This window comes from Syngnathus leptorhynchus, chromosome 19, assembly GCF_054491065.1.
Source record: "Syngnathus leptorhynchus isolate UIUO chromosome 19, UIUO_Slep, whole genome shotgun sequence".
Taxonomy (NCBI): domain Eukaryota; kingdom Metazoa; phylum Chordata; class Actinopteri; order Syngnathiformes; family Syngnathidae; genus Syngnathus; species Syngnathus leptorhynchus.
Window position 1 is genome coordinate 1,052,449 of NC_141213.1, and position 24,497 is coordinate 1,076,945.

General features: G+C 47.2%; 3 protein-coding genes across 6 annotated transcripts; 2 read left to right on the top strand and 1 right to left on the bottom strand.

Moving 5' to 3' along the window:
• Window positions 1-1,460: 1,460 nt before the first annotated feature.
• tnfsf10 (TNF superfamily member 10) lies at window positions 1,461-8,046 on the top strand. Its single transcript, XM_085938614.1, has 6 exons — window positions 1,461-1,752; window positions 3,150-3,275; window positions 4,959-5,004; window positions 5,138-5,260; window positions 6,400-6,653; window positions 6,841-8,046. Exons 1-6 carry the CDS (start codon window positions 1,645-1,647, stop codon window positions 7,048-7,050), a joined length of 867 nt encoding a protein of 288 aa, XP_085794740.1. The 5' UTR covers window positions 1,461-1,644; the 3' UTR covers window positions 7,051-8,046.
• A 56-nt stretch (window positions 8,047-8,102) lies between these two features.
• Window positions 8,103-13,875, top strand: mynn (myoneurin). Of its 4 annotated transcripts, none has more exons than XM_085938609.1 (8): window positions 8,103-8,231; window positions 9,244-9,511; window positions 9,678-10,771; window positions 10,863-11,022; window positions 11,107-11,285; window positions 11,359-11,451; window positions 11,539-11,664; window positions 12,076-13,875. In XM_085938609.1, the coding sequence occupies exons 1-8, from the start codon at window positions 8,222-8,224 to the stop codon at window positions 12,447-12,449; spliced, it is 2,304 nt and encodes a 767-aa protein (XP_085794735.1). In that variant the 5' UTR covers window positions 8,103-8,221; the 3' UTR covers window positions 12,450-13,875. The 4 variants fall into 4 exon arrangements, with proteins under 4 accessions (XP_085794735.1, XP_085794736.1, XP_085794737.1 ...); XM_085938610.1 differs by having other exon boundaries at window positions 8,188-8,312; XM_085938611.1 differs by lacking the exon at window positions 8,103-8,231 and adding an exon at window positions 8,395-8,587.
• Window positions 13,876-14,677: 802 nt separating this feature from the next.
• On the bottom strand, window positions 14,678-23,698 carry LOC147041457 (uncharacterized). Its single transcript, XM_085939778.1, has 16 exons — window positions 23,585-23,698; window positions 22,610-22,746; window positions 21,099-21,395; window positions 20,484-20,768; window positions 20,088-20,414; window positions 19,904-20,011; window positions 19,777-19,839; window positions 19,295-19,364; window positions 19,041-19,113; window positions 18,308-18,524; window positions 17,172-17,483; window positions 16,798-17,076; window positions 16,428-16,718; window positions 16,110-16,217; window positions 15,984-16,046; window positions 14,678-15,571 (listed from the first exon to the last, which is right to left on the bottom strand). The coding sequence occupies exons 2-16, from the start codon at window positions 22,680-22,682 to the stop codon at window positions 15,498-15,500; spliced, it is 2,640 nt and encodes an 879-aa protein (XP_085795904.1). The 5' UTR covers window positions 22,683-22,746; window positions 23,585-23,698; the 3' UTR covers window positions 14,678-15,497.
• Between the last annotated feature and the right edge of the window lie 799 nt (window positions 23,699-24,497).

Here is a 24,497-nt window from a genome sequence, read left to right on the forward strand (position 1 = left end):
ACCACTTTAAAAAGGACATTAAAGTCAGTCCAGACGTTTTTTTGGTGAGTCAGCAGTGAGTGAGGATGACCTCTGCACGGGCACGCACGCACACACACACACACTTGCCCCCAGCAGGCCTCTTAGGCGTAGCGCTGGAGTGTAACTTCAGCGTCGAGTGTCTCCCACGGGCTTGCGGGGCTGGCCATGCAGATTGAGGCCAGATGTTTGTGTTCCTCATGTGGCCGGCAGCCAACCAGCGGCATCCATTTATAGGCCACGAGGTTCCCAACGTGCAACAGGACGCCGCCAGGGAGGCCGGCTGCCAACGACGGGGTGGTGACGGCGGGGGTCAGCGCTCCGCCGGGTGTCTTCAACTTCTGACGCAGACGCTATAAAGTTGTAAAGTGGACACACACGCGGGCTCAGTGGGAGTTGAACTGGGATGTTTGACTTTCAATGTCTTCCCGCATTTCTTGAATGAAAGCGTGTCCCTGAACACCTCACAGGAAGTCCATTAATGGCACATGCAAAAAGAAAAGGAGACTTTTGCTTAGCTAGTATATTGGCTTTGCGTGTGTGACTGTGTTTACGGTCTATCTCGAGTGTGTCGGCACAGCAGGCCTATAATGAAAGCAACGTGCTAACAGCAGGCAGTGAACGAAAGACATGTACTTTGGACTTTTCATCCTTTTTTTGTTTTTTTTGTTTTATATTCTTTGTACTTGTGCCCCTGACTGACATATCTTGTTTTATGCAGACGCTGAACATGCAAACAGCAGTTTTTCCATGTGCTGCGCCTTAGAGCTTGTTAGCGTGTTAGCATGTGAAAACCAAAGCCTGGCGTCCGTGTCTGTTTGCTTTTCCCTCCTCACAAATTAGGAGCCCAGTACTTGATATTAACACAACATGGACTCTTTGACCTTTTGAAGATTTTCACACGTCAAAGCATTCCAATGTTGTGCAATTTTTTCCCCTATTCTTTCCCACAATCTAGCAAGCGACTCAGGTGTTCATTTGTTTTTATTATTATTTATTAAGGTGATTGAAAGGTCAACGTTGATCAGAAACAAGCTGAAAAATCATCATCAATCATCGTTTTATTTTTACACGGTTACGCTACATTGCGGAGCGTTGCGTTACACTGTTGCGTTACACTGCTGCGTTACACTGTTGCGTTACACTGTTGCGTTACCTTGAAGTATTCCGTTGTTACATTACGACGTCATAGGGGGGCGTGACGTCATTGTGAGTCGTCCGGTTGCCTTTCACGGTTGCGTTACATCGTCGCCTCGCATTGTCATTTCACATAAAATGACCCTATGAAGAGAAAAAAGAATCAACATTGGAAGGAACCTGAGTTGCAATTTTAGTACAAGGAAATACATTTAAAAAGAAGTTTTCAAATAGTTTGTGTCATGCACAAAGGCAACAGGATCCTCCCACGGTCGGCGCTCCTCCTTGAGGAGGTTCGGCTGCAGCTGCGGAGCCTCCCCCGTCCCGTCCCGACCCGTCCGTCCCGTCCCGTCCGCCAGTGACCTCCTTCTCGTTTACTTTCTCCTCCTCCCCTTCGTCACTCCTCGGCCATTGTTCGTGCTCGCGTGCTGGAAGTCGGTCGGTCGGTCGGGCGGACCGTGGCCGCGTACCGGGCGGCGCTCTGTCGCCATGACGGGCTCCGCTCCGCAGTTCGGAGTCGTGCTGTTACTGGCCGTCCTGCTGCAGACCGTCCTGGTTGCAGTCACTCTGCTGCACTTCAGCACCTCGCTCAACGCCGTAAGTCGCACTTTGCAACTCTTTCCAAAAGCGACGAGGAGGTAGGTGTGTGTGTGCTGACGAAATAGCAAGTCAAGAAACCAATGAGCGACTTCAGTAATCTAAAGAGTGAGAAAGTAACTTGTTTTCTGAGTGACTCAATAAGTCATTGTGCAAACGTAATTAAGTGACTAACTTTGTGAAATGATAAGTCGGTAGGTGCGTAAGTGAGTGAGTGAGTGAGACGATTCAAGAAATTGAGTGCGTAAAGTAAATGAGTAAATAAACAGATTAAGTAAGTAGGTGAGTCGCCGAGTAAATTTGTCAGTGAGTGAATAAATGCAATTGAGTTAGTGAGTTGATAAGCAAGAAAGTGAGCGCGAGAGGTAAATAAGCAAATGAGTTGGAACCGCGGGATTGAAAACAAAAGTAAAACTCTTAGTGATTGAGTGACTGATTTATCAAATGCGGCAGTCAGTCGCTAATTTCGGATGAAGTTAGTTAGTTAGTTAGTTAGTTAGTTAGTTAGTTAGTTAGTTAGTTAGTTAGTTAGTTAGTTAGTTAGTTAGTTAGTTAGTTAGTTAGTTAGTTAGTTAGTTAGTAACAGAGTAAGTAAGCGAATAAGGTGCGTGAGAGTGAGTAAGAAGACGAAGATCCGCATGTTTCTGCTTTTTCAGAATTTTGGAAGTAACCAAGTACTTTGTACTGTTCTTTTTTTGCCACCTTTTTATTTTCCCTCGCTACATTTAAAAACAGATTGGTAAAATAGTTTCATTAGTTTTTGTCAACCTCTGCAGATGATGACACCCGCCATGTAAGAAATACTCTTTTACATTTACTTGAGAACAAAAGATGAAATGAGTACTTCAACTTTCACCATTTTTAAAACACAATTTATCGCTACTTTAACTCCAATACGGTGTTTGTACTTTTTCCACCTTTGTTCTTTAGAAAGACAACAATCACTTTAGTTAGAGCGCAAAGGCCTCAAAAGTAGTTTGAGTTGTTGTTCTGAGCTCCTGCGAACAATCAGGAAGTTTTTTTTTTATATATATAAATATAACTGTGTGTGTGTGTGTTTACACGCGTGCCTTTTGGATCCAGTCCAAGAAAGTCAAGTTGAATCAGTGAGTCATGTGAAGAAATGCCGAGTAATAGATACTCAGGGGGGAGCAAAAATCTCAGCTAATCACTCTTTCGCAACCTATTCTGAAATAATGGTGCTGCAGTCCTTATTATGTTTTGAACTAACACAAGTAATACATTCATTTTTATTCCAAGAGAAGATGCGAGATTCACGATCCAAAAAGTCAGATTATCTGTGACTTTGTCACACCGACTTGGAGTCTTTCATAAAACAACCTGACATGCCTTCCTTCAACCTCTCCTTCGTGTATTCTTCATCTCGGTACGTGCAGATGAAGGAGACGTTCTCCAGGAGCAGCGCATCGTGCCTGCAAGGTTGGGATCTACACAGCGTCTCGGCCGTGCCGGACGATCCGTGCCGGCAGGTCACGCAGCAGCTCCACCAGCTCATCGAGAAGGTCAGACTCACGTAAATATCGTTAACGTTCCGAGAGCGCGACCTTCCAATTAATTTGACACGCACTTGGTTTTCCCGATGATTCTACTTTTAATATGTTTATAATTGAAGTGGTACATCTGCAGCGCATCACAGTGAGAGCTGCTTCTAATATTTCCATGGCCTCGTTTGCTCACGAAGCTTCTCGCAAATCCATTTTCAAAAAGGTCAAATACGAACTCTCACGAAAAAGCAAAGCGCTCCGATTGCCGGTCGAATATCGGCGTGATTGTCTTTGTCAAGACGCCCGCGAATTCGGAATTACAAAGTGCACATCATCGTCACAATCGTAATTCACGATAGCCCGACGATGCCAAATCCTTTTGAATCCCCGCTCAGATTGTTATCTTAGCATAGCAAGTTTAGGAATGCAATGTTCTCTTTCCAAAACTTTGAAGCGAGGCCCAACCGCTGATAAATCCTTCACAATTCTTGTGGAAAAGTTAGCAAGCTCGTTAATTTTTTATTTTTTTTTCAAAAACATCTTTTATATAGCATCTGAATCACTGCATTGGCGGTATGGCAGTAAAAAAAACAAAAAAAACTTGAAGATGTTAATCAGAGTCACCCACACAATGAAGTCATTGAGGTGATCCCCTCGGCTTTAAGCGCCACCGGAATGCGTGCACCTGCGCGCACACACACACACACACACACACACACACACACACACAGAGCTGATTGTGCCGCCACCAAAGCAGGAAGTTGTCGTCCCGTAAATGAAGCAATAAAAGACGAGCGACTTGGCAGACACGTGACGCCACGAGCACTAAAGGTGATAAAATTGTTCTTGTTGATTGTTTTTGTTCAAGGAGGGGAAACACATGTTGAGGGATTCAAAACCGCCTGGATATTTTTATGTTAGAACTTGGGATTGAATCCATGTTTGGAAATAATTGAGTTGTTTCCTGTTTTTTTTTGTATAAAAAAATCGACTTGACGAAACACTTAAATGTGTCATAAAAACAGTGAAAGACTTTGATTTAAAAATTGAATCCAGACTAGTCGTGGACTTTGTTAAAATGGAGTCTTTGTTGCGGTGTGGACTCAATCGCATGGATTAATATGGAGGAGCGGGTCGCTGCTTTTATTGATCCAATATTGACCGGCTGTCCGTAAAGTGCCTTCAATTCTGACAAATTGAGGAGTGCTTTTAAAATGTGATTTCTCCAACTCGATCCACTTTGTCAACATAAATCATCGTCCCTACTTAATCCTTTGGTATCGCTGAGTCGGCCAATCTGATTCCATTGTGCTGAACCGCCATGCACAATGAGTCTCTTCTTGAGGCCTTGTCATTTTTTTTTTTCACCCTTAGGGCTGACTTAACCGAAGCCGTTTCATCCGCATTCAGTCGTCCGTTCCCACGGAGCAGAGAGAAAAGGCGTTTTTGTCGTTTGCATGCGCTGATGCTCGGCTTTCGAAAGTTTCAAACGACATCATTTGAATATTTTGCACCGAGCTTCCCCCCGGGGAGCTTGGTTGGACATGCTTGATGTTTTCATCCTTGTATGACATAAATATCGATTCCAGATGATTTACAAGGCACGGCGTGCTGTTATTTTGTGTTGCACTTTGTTGTGCTTTCTCTTAATGAGCAAAACGTTGAGCATGTGTTTGTGTGTTTTGTTTTGTTGCCGCGCAGTCGCTGTCGCAACGCTACCAGAAGCAGATTTCCTCAGCGGTCAGAGGTGAGGCCGTCTTCCATTACAATTGACAAATATCACACGCGGTATTTGCAAGAACGCGTAGCGACAATAGCGGCGGCGTCTAGCGGCCATTGTTGTTGTTTGACTCCCCCCCGTCGGGTTGCTTCCTGTTCAGATGAAGTTTCTCGGGTTCTGCCCTCGCTGGTGCCAGAGGACGGCGCGTCGCCACGGCCCAAAGTCGCTGCTCACGTCACCGGAAGTTTCGCGCCCAAACTGGAGGCAGGAAGAGGCGGACCCGGTAAGGCGTCGTCGACTTTAGAACACGACAGAAATGAAAATTTGACCGGGCTGGACCCGCCACGGCAACGTTGCGCTTTCACAGCAGCAGACAACAATCACGGCATCAAAGGAGTGAAAATGTCAACACATGTGCTGCGGGCGGGGCTAATGTGTTGACATTTTAAATTTGCAGCCACTCGTTTGAATGGTAAAGTCAACAGGCAATTAGTAATTGTCAGTCAGCTTTTGCGTATTCACACAGAAGCAACGAGATGCGCAGCGACGTCCGCCTCCACCTGCAAAATTGTCGTCCAACCTGCTTCGCGTGCGACACGGCCAGAGAAGCCAAACGGCGCACTCGCGGCCGAGCGCTTTTCAAACAAGCGAGCCAAATCCTTTTGACTCGTGATTGAATTATTCACGTTTGACTTGCGTTGTAGGTTATTCATAATCAGTTAACCACCATTTTTGTACCACTAGCTCTTTTGGCCCTAAATGCCTACAGATGTTAAAGCACTACTTTTACGTGAATGAAGCTCGTCCACTTTGACGTCCATCTTTGATGCCATTTGAAATGAAATGGCCTCACTCCAACTTGTTTCCTCAGAATTTTTGTTTGGGGTTTACCAAAACCAGCCTATAGGTGACTTTTTTAGTGAAGAACAGACATTCCAAACAAAGAAATTCATAAATGTGTGAAGAATACTGCTAATAAAAACAACAACATATTTAAGTTTGATAAAATATTTCCCCTGTTAGTCACTCATCGCAAATTATTTACTGTTTTGTGCTTAGCTAACATAAAAGTATTGCTTTCTGGCACTTAGTAGCCAAAACTGTTGAAATAAGGGAAGGGCTTCCATTTCATGGAATAGAATAAAAGTCTTTTGCCGCCCTCTTGTGGGTGGTTTTGGCAATTTTACTTTGCTTTTTGCTGGCGTCAGGTTATTCCAATCCTAACCCGCCAAAATATGGATACTGTTGATATTTTTGATGACTTTTTGCTCCGAAATGGCTTTGGGAAATAATGGTAACTGATCATGCAATTGTGCTCCTGAAATGAAATTCTTAAATGTAATTAGCATTTGGTTCAGTTTTTTTTTTGTGGTTTCTGAACTAAAATAATGACGCATTTGTCAGTAACTGATTTGTGTTCAGTCTCCTTCCCAGGGGGAACGGCGGGCGCCCGGCGCGTTCACGGGCAGAAGATTTCGTGGTGGGAGGGTGAGAAGGGTCTGGCCTTCCTGCAAGACGTCCAGCTGGTGGACGGTGAGCTGGTGGTGCCGCGGCCCGGCCTCTACTACATTTATGCCCAGACCTACTTCAGACACAGCCGCCTCGTGGACGAGGACGCCTCGGACGATGGCGGCGAGGACAGAGGAAGGCCTCTGCTGCAGTACATCTACAAGAAGGTAAGAGGGCCCATTCTCCAAAATCTGTTGGAAGGAAAACTTGCTTAAATGTCAACTCTGAATGTGCTTTAGTAAAGCAGCTCTTCTCTGTTGGCAGCCATCTTCTTAGTGTGAGCATATTAGCAAAGATGCCCATTGACCTACAGAAGTTGCTACAAATCTACTTGACAAGTCTTCTTTTTTGCAGGTGAGCACCTACCCGGTGCCCATCTTGCTGATGAAGACCAGCAGGACCTCCTGCTGGTCCAAGGACTCCCAATTTTCGCTGCACTCGGCTCACCAGGGTGGGCTTTTTTCTCTCAACCCGGGCGACCGCCTCTTTGTCACAGTGACCAACGCCTCCGCCGTGGACATGGACGAGAAGAGCAGCTTTTTTGGGGCCTTCCTTATCAGCTAGGCCACAAAGGACCGCTGTTGCAAATACTAGGCGTCCATCAGAACTTGGTGGACATTAAACCCAAAGACGTTCCAAGCGAGGGACAAACGCGGGAGCGGCGTCAAGTGACGGCACAGAGATGAGACGGCGATGGACACGAGGAGCATTTTCTTAAAATTTCCATTGCGTAAAAAGTCCAAGATCTAAAAGTGACTACTTGCTGCTAACAAACATGCGCCTCCCCTTTGTAGACTAAATAAGTGAGCATGTGATGTCTGACTGTCATTTTTATTTGGCCGCTTGTGACAAAGCAGCAGATTGTTCATTTGTTCAACGGGATTCTTTCTAGTGGGGAACAAAATCTGCAACATCTCAAAAATGGCTTGTTTTCAGGGGTCTGTGTAAATAAGCAAGCAATTTCCCCCCCCCCACATTTGTTGATGGTTCACAGATGATTGACGCCATAAGAAATGAAGAGTAATTCTGTTCTTTATCAGAAACATTTGTGAAAACATGACACATCAAAGAAAAGTTTGTTGTCAATTTTTTGCTGCTCATCTGAGCGTATTGAAGATGTTAATAATCCCTTGTGTTTTTTTTTTTTTGTGGGTTTCATGTGTATCTGCTAAATGTACTGAATTTGATCAACTGCATATGGACAGCCAATCATCTTATGATCCTGAGTGCGGCACTTCTACATGTTTTAAATAGTTTAGATCAACCAAAGATTACTACAGCGTTCATTGTGTGTGCATTTGGGCCCTTTGCAAATCCTGTTGTTCGCTGAACAATTGCTTTTGGCGCTGTTTGGAAGAAACAATTTGATGTGAGTTGAGGAGTTTGACTTGGATAAAAGTAGCCCTTTGCTGCCATCTTGTGCCATCTTTAAGCAAATACAAATCGTTTTAGAGGAGTGTTAATTAGACAACAATGCCTTGCTTCTCACTTGTAAATAAAAACGTGAGTGTAAATATCTTTTATCTGTAAATATGTGCAATAAAGAGTTGGTGACGATAACATATTATCAACACTTTTTCATTTTATTTTTAAACACAAAATTACAACAAGAATATGGCAAAAGGTTTTGATTTACGGGATAATTCGTTCTAATATAATTGATGAGCACTGACTTATTTAGCAGCCAGTCTCGCGAGATTTCGTACAATCCCGAGATAACGGCCCGGGATTACGGATGTTAAAAGGTACAGCACTTTCCGGCTTTTATTTACTTGGACTCAGTTCCAAAATAGAGTTTCCCAGCTAACTAATTTTGGCCACGGATGGTACGTTTGCACCGCTTTTCCGAATTGTGCGTTTGCTAATATTTGAGCTAACTTATGCGTGCACCGCCGTCGCAATCGGCGAATCCTTCGAAATAAGAGCACGACGTTATCGACGCATTTTGCCGCCGTGTGAGCTCGCTTAGCTTCAGCCTGTCCACTCGGGCAGCCCGAACGGACCAGCAGCCGTCGTAACCTATTCGGAACCGGCGTGTTGGCGAGGTTATGTGATGACGAGAGGACCCGCCGCCTCGAATAGCAGATGGCGCTTTTTTAAGGCGAGCCACGACGCGGCTATTAGCATTAGCATCGGGCGAAGGCCTACTCAGGAAGCGGGAAGGAGCTTTTATTTTCCAAATCTTCATTTTAGCCGACTGCTAGTCTTCACTACACGGCTTCTCCCTCGAATAAATTGCTTAACTTATCCTGGTACTTTTGTAACGTCGGTTAGAATATACCTCCATTCCAAAAAACTAAATGCTCAAATTGGCTTGGAAAGTGAAGTCTGGCTTCATACCTTACTATTCTCTCAAATTGTGGCTTGAAACCTTACCTACCTTACCTGGTTTTGAAGCCCTTCGTTTGAAACTAGTTTCAAGCTGTTTTGAGATGAGGTGGATCTTCACCTTGGCTTTACAGCTGACTTTACGACCATAACTGTGATTTGAAACGCTACTTTGAATCCCAACTCCTTATTTAGCATCCCAACACCGAGCCTGGTTTGAAACACTAACCGGAACCCTGACTTTGAAACCCAACTTCAAAACCCTAACTCGGAACCTTGATTTTTAGTCTTAATATTGCATCAGATCTATATAGCGCTTTTCTGGACACTCAAAGATGTTTTACAGTAGCTATACCTGCTTGTTTTGTGCTAATATACAATTTGAAATGCCATTTAAATGAGAAATGATTAACATGGACTCTCTTGTAGCAATGGCTCACGGTGCCAGTCATGGCAAGCTGCTCCTGCAGCGCCTGCATCAGCAGCGGGAAATGGACTTCCTGTGTGATGTCACCATCATGGTCAGAGACGTGGAGTTCCGTGCACATCGTAACATCCTGGCTGCGTTCAGTAAGTACTTTGCCTCCCAAGCTGAGAAGGACCAGGACGTCACCACTTTGGACCCAGACAAAGTCAGCCGCTACGCCTTGGAGAAGCTGCTGGAGTTTGTCTACACGGGACAGATGAACCTCAGCAGGTAGGCTGGCAACATGTCATCCATCCGTTTTCCACAAGCTTTGAATTTGTCACCCCCAATTTAAACTATCATCTTCCACAGAAAGTACTTTTTTTAAAGTACCAATTGAAAATAATGAATCAACCACTAATCGATTATCAAATGAATCAATACGTGTTACTTTCAGCACCAGACAAGCCGCTGTCCGCCGAGCCGCCATCTTCCTGGGCATGTCCGACGCCACAAAGTATCTGGAAGGAATTTCTCATTCATCTGAGGCCAGTGAGGCGTCCCAGTCCGAGCTGGACAAAGAGGCGGGCCTGTCTTCGCTCAGTCCTGGCTCGCCGGGCAGTACTCGCTCCCCGGCCCCTCTGTCGATCGTCTCTGTGTCAGGTGTGTGTTTGGATGAGGGCCAAGCAGGCCAGGAAGGCGAGGAAACCCAGAAAGGCCCGGTAGGCGAGGAAGGCCAGGTAGGCGAGGAAGGCCAGGTAGGCGAGGAAGGCCAGGTAGGCGAGGAAGGCCAGGTAGGCGAGGAAGGCCAGGGTTGTGAGGAAGGCCAGGGTTGTGAGGAAGGCCAGGGTTGTGAGGAAGGCCAGGGAGGTGAGGAAGGCCAGGGAGGTGCGGAAGGCCAGGTCGGCGAGGAAGGCCAGCAAGGTCGAGAAGGACAGAAGGATCAGGAAACCCAAGCCGCCAGCTTGGAAGAGGAAGGAGGAATTGCCAACCAGGAACCAGTGGAGCCCAGCGATGCTGTCGCCAACACCACCAAATTGGCAGCACCAAGGGGGAGGGGACGTGGCCGAGGCAGGGGCCGCGGCAGGGGCAGAGGTAGAGGAAGGGGAGGATTAAGCCTGGTCAAGACCGAAGAAGATTTCCTTGACGATTCCGACACCAGCGTGAAGGATTTCGGGGACACGTCAGCCGACTGGAGCCCCTCGCTGGACGAGCCGCTTCCTAAGAGACCCCGCATCGGAGAGCCCCGGCGCGGACGTGGCCGGGGACGCGGACGTGGCCGAGGGAGGGGCCGAGGGAGGAGCAAAGCGGAGGGCGAGGACGACGACGACAGCGGCGACGAAGGGGCGGAGGACGGGGAGCAGGACACCTCCAACACCTCGCAAGAGACCGCGCGGACCTGCATCGAGTGTAACAGGACCTTCAAGGACTTGTGCAGTTTGCGGCGGCACGAGCAGATCCACGCCGGTCTCAAGCCCTTCATCTGCATCTTCTGCTCCAAAACGTTCCGACAGGCTACGCAGCTGAAAACTCACCTGCGCACGCACACGGGTGAGTGGCACCTTCTTGAAAAGGTCAAATGGCAATGGCCTTTTTTTGCACTGCACGGTGCTCAAATGTAAGCGTGTCTCGTTTGGCGCAGGCGAGAAGCCCTTCAGCTGCAATGACTGCGAAAAGTGTTTTGCTCAGAAGTGTCAGCTGGTGGCCCACCGCCGCATGCACCACGGCGAGGAGAAGCCCTACACCTGCGAGCGCTGCGGCTTCAAGTTTGCCACCTCGTCTAACTACAAGATCCACGTCAGGTGCGGGGGGGGCCGTCATGCCTCAACAGCAGACGAAAACGATTGTCAGGATTTTGACGCTCACACGTTGCCCCGCCCCTGCAGGCTGCACAGCGGCGAAAAACCATACGTATGCGACGTGTGCGGCCAGGCCTTCGCCCAGTCCAGCACGCTGACCTACCACAAGCGGCGGCACACGGGCGAGAAGCCGTACCAGTGCGACCTGTGCGGCATGTCCTTCTCCGTCTCGTCCTCGCTGATCGCACACGCGCGCAAGCACACGGGTAAGGAAGCGACCCGGCCTCGTTAGGCGTTTGACCGCCTCACGTTCTGACCCGCCTCCCCGTTGGCGTCCAGGCGAGACGCCCTACAAGTGCTCCCAGCCGCAGTGCGACAGCAGCTTCGTCACCTCGTCCGAACTGAAGAAACACATGCGGCGGCTCCACCCAGGTTAGCCAAATCCTTCTTACAACACGCCCAAATGATGCTCGGACGCCGCTCACTCGCGCTGCTTGTCTTCTCTACGTGCGCTCTCAGACGGCACCAACGGCGTGCAGTGCCTGCTGTGCGGGAATCGCTTCGCCAGCGTCAAGAACATGATCAAGCACCAGGAGAAGGCGCACGCCGACGAGGTGCGACAACACAAAGAGAGGGCCCGCGCAGGTGAGCCAACACGCCATTTTACTGGCAATTTCCCCTTCAAGTACTTTAAGCACATTTACATTTGTAAGCACTTTGAAAGCATAAAATAAAAATAGAAAAATTAAAATGCTGGACCAAAAGTGCCACTTGCTTTTTTTTTTTTTCCAAAATGCTATGTGCTGCGATTACCGCTAGATGGCAACATCGTGTCTGATTTGTTGGGCAGTGGACACAGTTTGCATCTATTTGAAGTTTATTTATATTGTTAAAAAAAAAGCGTGTGGGCGCTTGACCAATATGCATTTCAAACAGGTCAGTTGAATACTTTTTCGCAATCTGATACTATTGTTCCGTCCCAACATCGCTGGTTATTTTTACACACCATTAACCAATTTCAATTTGATACCAAGTTTTTGCTTTTTGCACCCTCAGTCGTCCTGCTGGCGTCCAGCCACCCCATCGCCTTTGTGCAGAGCAAACTGAGCAAGGACGGCAAAAGTTTGAGCTCTATCCCCGAAGCCGAGCCGAGCGAGCTGGAAGCGGCCTCGCCTCAGGCCGGCGGCGCGTCAGATACCGCCGCCCTGACCGAGGCGCTACAAGATCTGAAGGCGGAGCCCAGCCACACTCCCATCTCCCAACCCGAGGCGACGACCTTCGAGAGCGATCCCGTGTCCACCATCAACTCGGAAACGCTGCACGCGCTGGTGGAGCAGCTGAGGCCGCCGCCCTCGCCGGCGCAGAACCTGGAGCAGATTGTCATCATCCGCACGGTGGACAACATGGAGCACAATGCGCCGCCGCAGTGAGTCTTTCTTGCATGGTGTTGTACGCGTTCCTTCCGTATCCTTGCTAGCCAATTTGAGGGTCCATGTACACGTGCGCGCTTTGACTTCTTTCTACCACTCGTCACACCGTCTGACTCCTCGTACGTAACTACAGGGATGAGAAGTTTGCGCGGATTTCCATGTTTTTGTCCGTCGAAATGATCATTTTCATGAATCGTGTAAATCGGTTGAGAAAATGTTTATATATATATATATATATATATATATATATATATATATATATATATATATATATAGGGGTGAGCGGCCGACTCGCGAGCATTTCCCCCGCCCGCTGCGACGACATCTTTAGGCACGTCTCAAGACAAAATTAGTTAAGATGTGAGTGGCGCTGTAAACCTTACTCACTGGCAGCAGAGATGCGACAACATCCGCCTTATTTTGCCGCTACTTTCGTGACATCGTTTTCCGTGTTTGCCCTTCTCATCCCTGTAATTAAACTTTCCCCGTGCCGCATTAGAAATACCACGAGGGCCAACTACAGCTAAGCCTCGATTTTACACGGACTTTGGGCCTAGAATTTGGGAATGACTTTTTAAATAAATGATTGGAAAATTAACACGCCGTTGCGTAATCAAAAGTAGAAACTGCCTCCCGTCTTGTTACATTGCAATTTCGGCAATATTGCCCATTTTAAATGCAAGGGAAAAAAATTGGGATCCATGATGAAATCAGGTTAGGCGTAGAATCAAAGCGCGTAAAATCGAGCCATACGCCTCACTCGTACCGGGTTGGGAACGGCTGCGGCACAGTCACCTGCCGAACGCCGCAAGGAATAAAAAGCATTCGAGTCGACGAGTCCACTCACTGGCTGCAGAACATCTCCGCCGTTCACTTGCCGCCTGCAAGTCTTCTATTTCTTTGTACGCTGCCGGCATATTTTTACGAAGCTCAAGAAATTACACGACTCAGACAGGAAATTGAGCATCTGCGTACAGCTAGCGCCAGGTACACTCATCACTACCAAGACAAATTTGGCCTGTGAGTGGGACAACAAGTCTAACTACTGATTCCACACATGCTTGTAGGAACCACGAGGGCAACCGCATAGATTCTTTTTACCTGTATGGGGAATAAGAACTAGGCGGCCATTATTTCTACACGTCTTCCTGTCGAGGACATAAAGTGTCCTAGTACATAGAGCGCACAGGTTTATGTGTGGTACAGGAAAAGGAAACATCTTAGACTGAAGTCAGCCGCACTCCCGTTAAAACTTTGAAGACATGATGTGATGTTGTAGTGCTTCTTCACCTTTTGTAGATGCCCAATGTGGGTTTTTTTTTCTTCTCCTGTTTGGTTTTGATGGATGTGTTGACATATGTACAGAAATACTCATGAGACTTGTGACTGGATGAAATCTTTTACCGCGCAATAAAAAAGCGATTCAACACAATTTGTCTATTCTTTTTTTCGTTTCCATTTAGCTCCCAACCGGACTCCTCCTTGGTCTTAAAGATAAGAGGAAAAAGCGACGAGCGAACTTTGCGCATTGTTGTTCTGTGGAAGCAAATTCACGCCCTCAACTATTTGATCTCAATTTGTTTATTTGTTGACTTAAATGTTAGCTATTCAACTTTAATATTGGTTGCACTAAGACAACTGGCGTCATGACTATTCTTTGCTTCCAAATATGCTTCACATTTAATATCTCTTTACCCCCCCCCCCCCTGCAATTTTTTTATTGGAGAGTTTTGAGTGCTTCAGTTTGATTATTTCGATACAATAATCCGAATTTTTACAAATGTAACTGTAATATTACCTGTCAGCAGGCTGCCAAACAAGGCCATCTTTGAGAAATCTTCCCATCATCTTGAAATCATTTAATTGCAGTCCAGTAAATGATTACTGACATACAGTCCATGCTTTCTTTGAAGGCAAGAAATGATTGGTCATTTTATCTGATGTGTAACAGACTTCGTACCAGTCAGGACCCTGCTCCAGCTGAGTGTTTCCCAACATTTTTTTTTATCCACTGCATACTTTTTCATTGGCGAAAAGCTTGAGGCACACCACCAACAAAAATTTGTCAAGTATTACCCCAGTTTCAATTATAAAAATAAATACAATGAAAGACATTAAAGTCCTATTCCTATATATGCATATAAATGGAGAGTGGGATCATTGAATAAGAAAACATCCTGTTTTTTTAATTGTATTTTTTTTTTTATATAAATGTGAGTTTAAAAAAAAAAAAAAAGTTTTAGACAGTGTAAGGAATAAAGTGATTGTGATTCAAATCCAAAAGAATCAACATGACTTTGTTATGTTTTAGACTAGCTCTATAAATATTGCGATAATAAGAATCCAGATTCTCCGGTGTAACTGCATGCCTCTTATGTCCATCAGTCTGCAAATGCACTTCAGTTCTAATTAGCCACACATGCAGAGTGGTTGGGAAACACAGCTCCAGCTCACCTCCAAAAGTCATTGGGGCTTGTTTCCAGCTCGCGCGTGAGCAGAAACCGCTTATATGTGCGAGTACCTGTTTGGCAACCAGTCCAAGATGAGGATGTAGCTGGCTTGTCGTCAAAAGTCTCGTCCTCCTCGTTTGTTCTTTTTCCCCTTCTAGGGCCAAAGGTTCCGTCGGATGACTCGCCTGTACTCTCTGAGAAGGTTCTTTCACTTGTTCTTCATTGATCTACTCTTGCCATCTTCATCATGAGGACAGACGGTCAAATATTCCGAAAACTTTGGGAACGTGCAGGTTTTCATGGCTGTTATCCTGCAAATGTCACGTTATAGGACTCCATTCTGCGGCGATGTCACAGGAGCACCATCACGAGTGCAGCACCACGCTTTGGTCTTGTGCCGGGTGAAGTAGTAAATGGCGCCCACTACAGCCATGGATCCGATCGCTCCGAGCACGCCGAGCGTGATGCCAGCTGCGTTGGGGCGCATTGTAACAGAACGGGTGAGATGGCAACAAAATTGACCTCAAAGCAAAATGTGAAGTTCATGCAGGGTGTCAATAGAAACATAGTTCTGTGTGTGGAGGGGTGGGGTCAGGGGTCACAAGGGTCCAGTCTCTTGGTTGTTGCCTCTGGCGGGAAATTGTTTGCTCTTCTCACTTTCACCCTCCACGCCTGAAAGAAAATCCAAGGAATAATGTAAATTCAATGTTATTTGATGCAACTAAATTTAGTCCTCATAGAACTAGAATTGAAAGTCATATAAAATGGATCAAAATGATTTTGTACTCAATAGCAAGTACATTTTTTTGTATTTTTCGAATTGATATCAATTTGACTTTAATAAATAATGTTTAATTGGAATACTATACTGCGCTCATTTGAATTACTAGGGGGAACTCTATCAAACATCTGAAATGCTTCCTTGTTTCATCTAGATTTTTTTGTATTCATTTAAATTTGATGGTCATTCATGGCAAATGATTGCTTGAAAAACGAGACCTATTTTACAGTAATGATGAAAACAGCACAACACAATGGCGCCACCTAGTGCTCATAAATGAGTATTTCTATCCTCGACTCATACCTTTGACCGAGTTCAGCTCGGTCTCCTCCTCAGCGTCACGTGATGAAGATTTTGCTGCTTTTCCTAAGACACACATGCATTGTGAGCATCACACATAGACATGCTCGAGGGTTGCCGTGACCTCACCTCGCATCTTCAGGTAAACCAACATGGCTGCCAGTACCAGGACTGTCAACGCCGCTACCAGGCCGACGATCCACCAGTATGACGTCTGCAGCGAGGTGCTCCGATTGGCTGCACAAAGGCACACACACACACGAGTTCAGTCAGACCGGACATAATGTTGACGTTAGCGCCGCCTTGCGTTCGTTCACCAGTGGGCGAGTTGAACGGGTGAGATGGCAACAAAATTGACCTCAAAGCAAAATGTGAAGTTCATGCAGGTTTTGTTTTCAGAAGCTCAGAGAAACCACGGGTGCTGCAAGTATCGGGGCAGGAGCTCACCGTCCTCCGTCCCCGTCACGGTCAGCAGGATGTCTCGAACGCGCGTCTGCGTGGCGTTGCTGAGCGTGCACGTGTACGTGCCGCTCTTGCTAGCGCTCAGGCGGTGCAGGTTGAGGGCGCCCTCCTCTGACACGCCCTTCACCTGCTCGGTCCAGTCGTCGACGATATGGAGTTTGTCTCCGGCGAGCCTACTGGCGATGGCGTGGCTGCGGTTGAACGTCCACACCAGGCTGCTCTGGTGAGTGACGGGCGCACACTCCATGCTGGTTTCTGCCACGGAAACGTTCCGAGCTGGAAAGAGGCATTTGGAGTTTGTCAGAATTTGCGCTGGGCAATTGAAATGCCCCTCCCACCGGGTTGAGCGTCTCACTCGTTTTCCGCCACGTGATTCTGCGGCTGCTGTTGGTGGTGTTGACGACACAGATGTATTCCAGGTCGGGGTCGGCGTCGCCCGCCAGCGCCAGCGAGCCGTTGATGTCGTAAAGTTGCGTCTGCGGTTCTCGCTGGACGGAGCTTCTGTTAAGGAGGGCGCGAGGCAACGCCGGCTCTGTGGACCAGCGCAGTTCAGGTCGGGGGAAGATTCCGTCCGAGCTGCAGATCAGCTGATCCTCATTGTCGTCGGGGTGAAAGCGGATCGTGGTGACCGCAGCTGCAAAAGTGACGCCATGATAGGATAACGTCCACTCGCTTCCATTCCATTCATGGAACGACCTCATTTGTACTTCAGGTGGCTTGTGGACTCACCTAACACATGAAGCTCGATGAAGACCTCCGAGGCTTTTGTCAGTGTTCCCACATAGCATTTGTAGGTGCCTTCATCTGCGACCAGCACGTCTGTGAGCAGCAGAGAAGCATTCCCTTTGGGGATGTTCTCCTTGAACAGCATTGTTCGGCCCTTGAAGTCCTGGTCCTGCGTCTGCAGCTGGTCTTTCCCGTTGTAGTAGGAATGAATATATTTAGTCTCCCGCCTCCAGTGGATGGCCACATCATCTCCGATGGTAAAGCTGGCCTCCAAAAGGCAAGGCGTCTTCCAACGACACCAGACTTCACGGTTGCCTGCAAAACGTCCGCCCAATCAGGTCAGCAATGCAATGTGACACCATCGAGAGACGTTTGTTGTTGGTAACAATTGTGTCATATTTACAAGTGGATAAACGTAAATCTTTGTCAAGTCAAGTTTACAGCACTGGGTATTCCCAGGAGGTCTAACATCCAAGGCTAATCCTGGCCCAACCCTGCGTAGCTTCCAAGATCGAGCATTCTCAGGGCCGTAAGAAAAAAAATCCTTGGAAGATGATTGACATTCATTTACAAATGAGACCATAGTACAGCAATGGTAGGGAAAAAGAAAGGCACTTACTAAGAATTAGATATTTGGGGTGTCAGAGAAGTGACCTCAGGTAAAAGTACTTGTGTACTCAATTTAAAAGCAAAAGTATGTATTAAATATGCATTACTCAGGTAAAAGTACTTGTGTACTCAATTTAAAAGCAAAAGTATGTAGTAAATATGTATTACTTGTTTTGTTTACTTGGCACAATGAGAGTAAAAAAGATTTCCAGATTCCAGGTTTTATTCACTTTCAAAGCAAATCAAATTCAGTAAGAATGAAAATGAAAATAGCTTCGAGGCCAGCTCGATAATGAGAAGCTTATCTTGGTCGAATGAAACAACAGGTCAAAAGTCAAACTATAAAATATGCTACATTGAATTAGTGGAAAAAACAGCTAAGTTTCATGACGAATGTCATCAGTTTCCCTATGACAGGTACACGAGTGAGACATTATTACGCCATATTGAACTTTTTTTCTGGTGTGGCTTAAAATACGAGATATTCGTTCATCATTAAAAAAAAGTATATTTGTCTCGTTCCAGCTTACCTCCAATGACCAGACGCCATAGGACAGTGGCCACCAAAAAGCCCATCGCAGTAGTTCCGCCGCTCTTCATTATCGAACTGGTGAACTGCTCCACCAGCATTCCCAGTGGCTGGGTGAGGTCAGATCCAAAAATACAAGAGTCATGCGCCACACCCCCAATCACATGACATGAATACCTCACGCGTACTTTGAATTTTATAGGAGCATTGCCGACTGACTGAGCGGAGAAAATCAGAGAGATGCACAAAACTCAGAACGCACCAAACGCACAAACCCGCCCCCACACCCACACAGAGTTGCGCAACAGGGTTTAGTTCTGGAGACATCCTCGCCCACCTTTCCCCTCAATTTCGTGGTAATATCGGCAGATGTTGACATGCGGTTCCCTCACTGGGGGGTTGTGACGTCGGTGGGCAAGAGTTGAAGAATCTGTTGAATGTTCATGTTGACGCTCTGAACGAAATCACGCTTTGGGAATTTGCAGGCGGGACGTCGGCAAAACATTCTAGTCGGGCTACATTCCACATATGGATTGTGTTTTCTCTTTCTCTCTCTCTCTCTCTCTCTCTCTCTCTCTCTCTCTCTCTCTCTCTCTCTCTCGCACTCTCTTCTCTCTCGGGAGCTCAACGCCTAAATTGACAAGGTCTGTTTTTGACCCAAATTTCCCAAGAACGTTAGTCTACCTGCTGATGACATTCCAAAGAAATGGCCACTTCCCGGTTCGAAAATTCACCATGTCATCGGCATGTTGCGGGCGAAACTGGAAGATCCACCAAACACCAGTTGTGAGTTTGGCCTTCAGCCAGCTGGTCGGAAATATTGTCCAGTGCATTCAAAGGTTTGCAGAACGTCTAGGGGAGTTCAGCTGTAAAAGTTCTCGTGCGTGTTCGGTCCAAGATCAGCAACTTTAGTAAACATCACTTCATACAAAATGTCTTTACAATAGAAACATAGTTCTGTGTGTGGAGGGGTGGGGTCAGGGGTCACAAGGGTCCAGTCTTTTGGTTGTTGCCTCTGGCAGGAAATTGTTTGCTCTTCTCACTTTCACCCTCCACGCCTGAAAGAAAATCCAAGGAATAATGTAAATTCAATGTTATTTGATGTAACTAAATTTAGTCCTCCTAGAACTAGAATTGAAAGTCATATAAAATGGATCAAAATGATTTTGTACTCAATGGCAAGTACATTTATTTGTATTTTTCGAATTGATATCAATTTGACTTTAATAAATAATGTTTAATTGGAATACTATATTGCGCTCATTTGAATTACTAGGGGGAACTCTATCAAACATCTGAAATGCTTCCTTGTTTCATCTAGATTTTTTTGTATTCATTTAAAATTGATGGTCATTCATGGAAAATGATTGCTTGAAAAACGAGACCTATTTTACAGTAATGATGAAAACAGCACAACACAATGGCGCCACCTAGTGCTCATAAATGAGTATTTCTATCCTCGACTCATACCTTTGACCGAGTTCAGCTCGGTCTCCTCCTCAGGGTCACGTGATGAAGATTTTGCTGCTTTTCCTAAGACACACATGCATTGTGAGCATCACACACAGCACATGCTCGAGGGTTGCCGTGACCTCACCTCGCATCTTCAGGTAAACCAACATGGCTGCCAGTACCAGGACTGTCAACGCCGCTACCAGGCCGACGATCCACCAGTATGACGTCTGCAGCGAGGTGCTCCGATTGGCTGCACACACACACACACACACACACACATGAGTTCAGTCAGACCGGACATAATGTTGATGTTAGCGTTGGTTCACCAGTGGGCGAGTTGATGGCGACATCGGAGCGCTCCGTGTGCGTGTTGTACGGCATGGAGAAGACGCAGCTGTAGGTGCCCTCGTGGCGGACGTGTTCAGGGTCCATCAGGCGCAGCGAGCCGTCCCCGAACGGGACCCTGAAGCCGTCCAGCTCCAAGTGGCGCTCCCAAGACGCCGCCGAGGTACTGTGCCCCGAGTGGCTGTCGTAGCTCAGGATGTGCACCGGGTCCTCGCCGTTGGAGAAGCTCCAGCGGAGAGTGAGGCTGTTCAGGTACGGCGGGGCGAAGCATGGGATGGTCAAATCTCGACCCTCGCTTCCTGTTATTGCTGTCGGGGGGGGACGGCATAGTTGGGTACAGGATATACAGTAGATCGGCGCCAGGTCTGCAATCTTACCTCTCTCCCGCAGCGAGGACGTCCAAGTGGGGCCCCCGTAGGAGGTGGTGACTTTACAAATGTAGATGAGGTCCGGTTGGCCTTCCAGAACCTTCAGCCTGCTGTCAGCCGTGTACAGGCCCCGCTTGTCGGCCAGCATGCGCGTCATGGGTCGCAGGTCCTCGAAGGTGGGTGGCTCGGTGGCCCAGGTGACCCGGGGCGGAGGGAAGACGTCCCGCACGATGCACTTCATCTCCTCGTAGCCGCTCAGCCGCGAGAGCTCCAGGGAAAGGCCTCGGATGGGCGCTGCGTGATACAAAAGTACAAGTAAGTCAAATTCCTTTGGATAGCCGTACGTACAAAATGGCCCCCAATGATCCCTACGTTTGGATTTATGACCCTTCGATATTTTACAACGCTTAATTGAAATAAATCCAATGTCAAAGATCTGATGAAGAACATCAGGAAGCAAAAACAAAAAATGATTTGTCACGAAGGTTCCTATCGAATGATTTATGACCTTTTGACCCCCCCGCCCCCACAAAAAAATGGTTTAAACTGTACAGTGTACGCCAATTCATTTAAATTTCTCATTTTACAATCAAAGTGTCCAAATCAATAAGTTGTTGTAAATACCTTCCACCTTCAAGACCACCTTGGCGCTGTGTTCCCCCTGGGACGTGCGTACATGACACCGGTACGTGCCGCGGTCCTTGAGGGCCGCCTCCCTGAGGACCAGAGTAGCATTGCCCCCGGCAATCATGGGCGGGGACACGGCGGCCCGCCCGGCGAGTGGCTGGTCCTCACTGGGGGTTTCGCCGAAGGTGAGCATCACCGCGTCCTGCCGGAACCAGCGCACGCTCTGGTTGGAGGCGGGGGGGAACATACAGGGGAGGTGGCACTCCTCTGACACGAAACATGTCACGCTTTCATCTGCAACCAGAATGGGTGGCCGTTGTGAACTTGGATGCCAAAAGTCAAAATTTAAAGCAGGTGCACCAGAAATGGACCAATTTGGAAAAAAACTCTGAAGTTGGGGCACTCTTAAGTCAAGGCATGTGTTGCATGAATGTGACGCCTTGCTGACGTATTGAAGTGTCACTTCCTCTTTGGATCTTTGTGACATCTCAGCCGGGCGGTGACGTGGGTTGTTCACCGAGTCAAAAGAGGAAGCGCGGCACATCTTCGTACTTTGCCGAGCGGCGGTGTCGTAGGTGTGCAAACGGGGATCGAGAGCGTGGGTTTTGTTCTAAAACGAGTCCCTGACGTTCCTCGGGCTTCTGCCCGCTCCCTCGCCAGCCGGCCGGCTCACTCGCAGATGGGACGGACGTTCCCGTCATTCTTTGGCTGAGGCGCAGACGGGAGCAAAGCAGTGAGTCACTTGGCTGACTCACAGCACAGATTAACACAGCCCAAAAAAGAAAACTCCCATATATGCTCACCTGATCTTTAAGAACAAAGTTGGGCAAGTGTCAACGGACATTTGAGGTTCAGAGGAGACGATTTTCCATCATAATCCAAAACTTAACTCAAATGACACTTTTTAAAGACATATTTAAAGATCTATACATCTATCAACTTTAAGAACAAAGTTGAGCAAGTGTCGACGGACATTTGAGGTTCAGAGGAGACGATTTTCCATCCTAATCCAAAACTTAACTCAAATGACACTTTTTAAAAGACATATTTAAAGATCTATACATCTATCATGGAGCGAAAAGCGATGTAAATATTTTTGTATTTGAGGTTTGAGTCTTCAAGAAGCTGAGGTGGCCTGCGATGTCTTCCTGTGAGTGGCTGGCCGTGAGCCGGGGCTAACAGCAGCAACCACGTGAGGCTTCTTGTTATCTTTGCGCTTGTTACTGCTTTCCCGTCTTTGGTAGGTGTCAAAGCACTGTAAATTCCATATATTGAAACACTTTACATTTGCTGTGAATATTATCATCATGAAGTTTGAAGTGATGGAATATTACAAAAATGGATCACGAACAAGACAAAAGCTTTTTATCAATCGGGGCCCAGTCCGTTTGCCTTGGCCGGGTTCTCGCCAGATACGCGATCCAATGGGGTCAGTCTAAAAGCGAAGCCCCTCGGGGGCTCGGAGTTGGCCGCTTTGCTGTGGGACAAAGAGGAGTTTTGTGTCTCACCTGGCGTCTTGTCTGTTGCGGCCATGCTGAGCCACGGCAGGAAGCAGGCCCAGATGTAAATGAACGCTAACATGGTTTGGGACCAGAAAACTCCCGCAAGCTTTTTTACTCCATGCTCTGCAGTTTATTCTTTGGATCTGTGTGGTTTGGCAGCCCACAAGCGCACACACAAGGAGAAGGAGAAGAAAGGCGTAATTACAAAGCTGATGCTGAAAACATGACAGAGCATGTGCTGCTTGCTCTTTGAGGACAATCCAGGTTTTGATCCGGGAGGATTTTTCTATCAACCACCCTTTTCATCACCTCAAAGCAAAGAATCAAAAAGTTAGTCGCAGCCTTCCTGAGAATGCTTTTGGATCGCGTTTTGTCTCGGGAGGACAGCCGATGAGTGAGCTTGTCACGCTCCGACACAAAGCCAGAGAAAGCGTGCTGATCCGCTACTGATAAACGCTCATCACCTTTTAACATCATAAAGTGTCGGAGCGCACAATCGGGAGCAGCGGCACGACATAGGCGTGTTGTGGCTTATCAGCCTCGTGGCATGTGCTCAATATAATTATCACTTATTTATTATTAACTACTTTATCAGCGCACTTTGTCGCACGCCGACCATTGCCCCCCAACCCAACCATTGTACTCGACAGCGAGGCATTCTTGCGCAAAACAGGCAGAGGACTGATTAGTGAGTGACGTGTGTAAAAGAAAAGTCAGAACAACCGAGATCATGTCCCAAAGCATCAGTGTGACTGAAAGATGTCAGAAAGTGCAAGAAGCGCGAAAGCAGAGGAGCCAGACGTGGACGAGCACGCACGAGAGAAGATGTCAGATGGTCTCCCAATTAGCCATGCGTGATTACTAAGAGCAAGAGAATAGTGGAAAGTTTGAGAAATGACACCTCTGAAGTCTGGCATGAGAAGCGAGATGTTAGGGAGCGAGACGCGAGGAAGTCGGGGCGCGCGGGGGCGGGCGACTTACGTGAAGCCAAAGAGGAAGAGTGAGCGAGAGAGCCCCGCGAGCGAGCGCCTGACAGAGCTTGACTGGATCAACAGGTTATTTAGAGAATAGATGCTAGCTCGCTCCCTCTCACACACGCTTGTCTCTCTCAGCGTGGGTGGAGTTTGTGTGGACGTGCGCAACTTCGCCAAATATCAAGAGTGCTTTGTTTCCAAAGGGCAGGTTGCTTGTTGCACAATTCACTTTTGTCCCACAAAAAAAACGCTTTGTAATGAGACCGCAAGATTGTGTAAAAAAGTTTTTTTTTTCAATTAGACAAGGCTATGGCCCCATAAAAAGAAGCTCCTCCCCCTCACTTCAAAATCGGCAACATGGCGCCAAAACAATGAGTTTATGTGAATATCAAGTCACATGTGAGCCTTTGCATCAAAAGTTTGCACACCCCTTAACATGCAATCAAATTGTGTGTGTGGAATTAGGATTTTCCAGAGGTGTCATTTGAGGTGTGAGTTTGTTGGGATTAGCATGACGACTTGATTGTTTGATTGCCGCTTTGGATTGCTTTGTTGGTCAGGTGCGAGAAAATCCCGATTAGTGCCGAGTTGTGTGTGCGCGCAGGTTAGAGAAAGATTGCTGTGGCCGAGGATAAGAGGATTAGTGTGGAATTAGTGTCATTCTTCTATCGCCGAGAGAAATGGATTCATATCGATTTTAATCAGAGAGAGAGAGAGAGAGATAGAGAGAGAGAATAAGCCACAGATGAAACAGGCGGCCGGCCGGCGGACAGACGAACGAGGACGGCGACGACGACTGACGTGAGCCCAGAAACCTTCTCGGAGATGAAGGATGCGGCGGGAATAACAAGAAGAAGAAAAAGGAAAAGAGGAGCGACTTTGCGGGATGCTCGTGGAAGCTTCGGCGACCCTGCGCACCC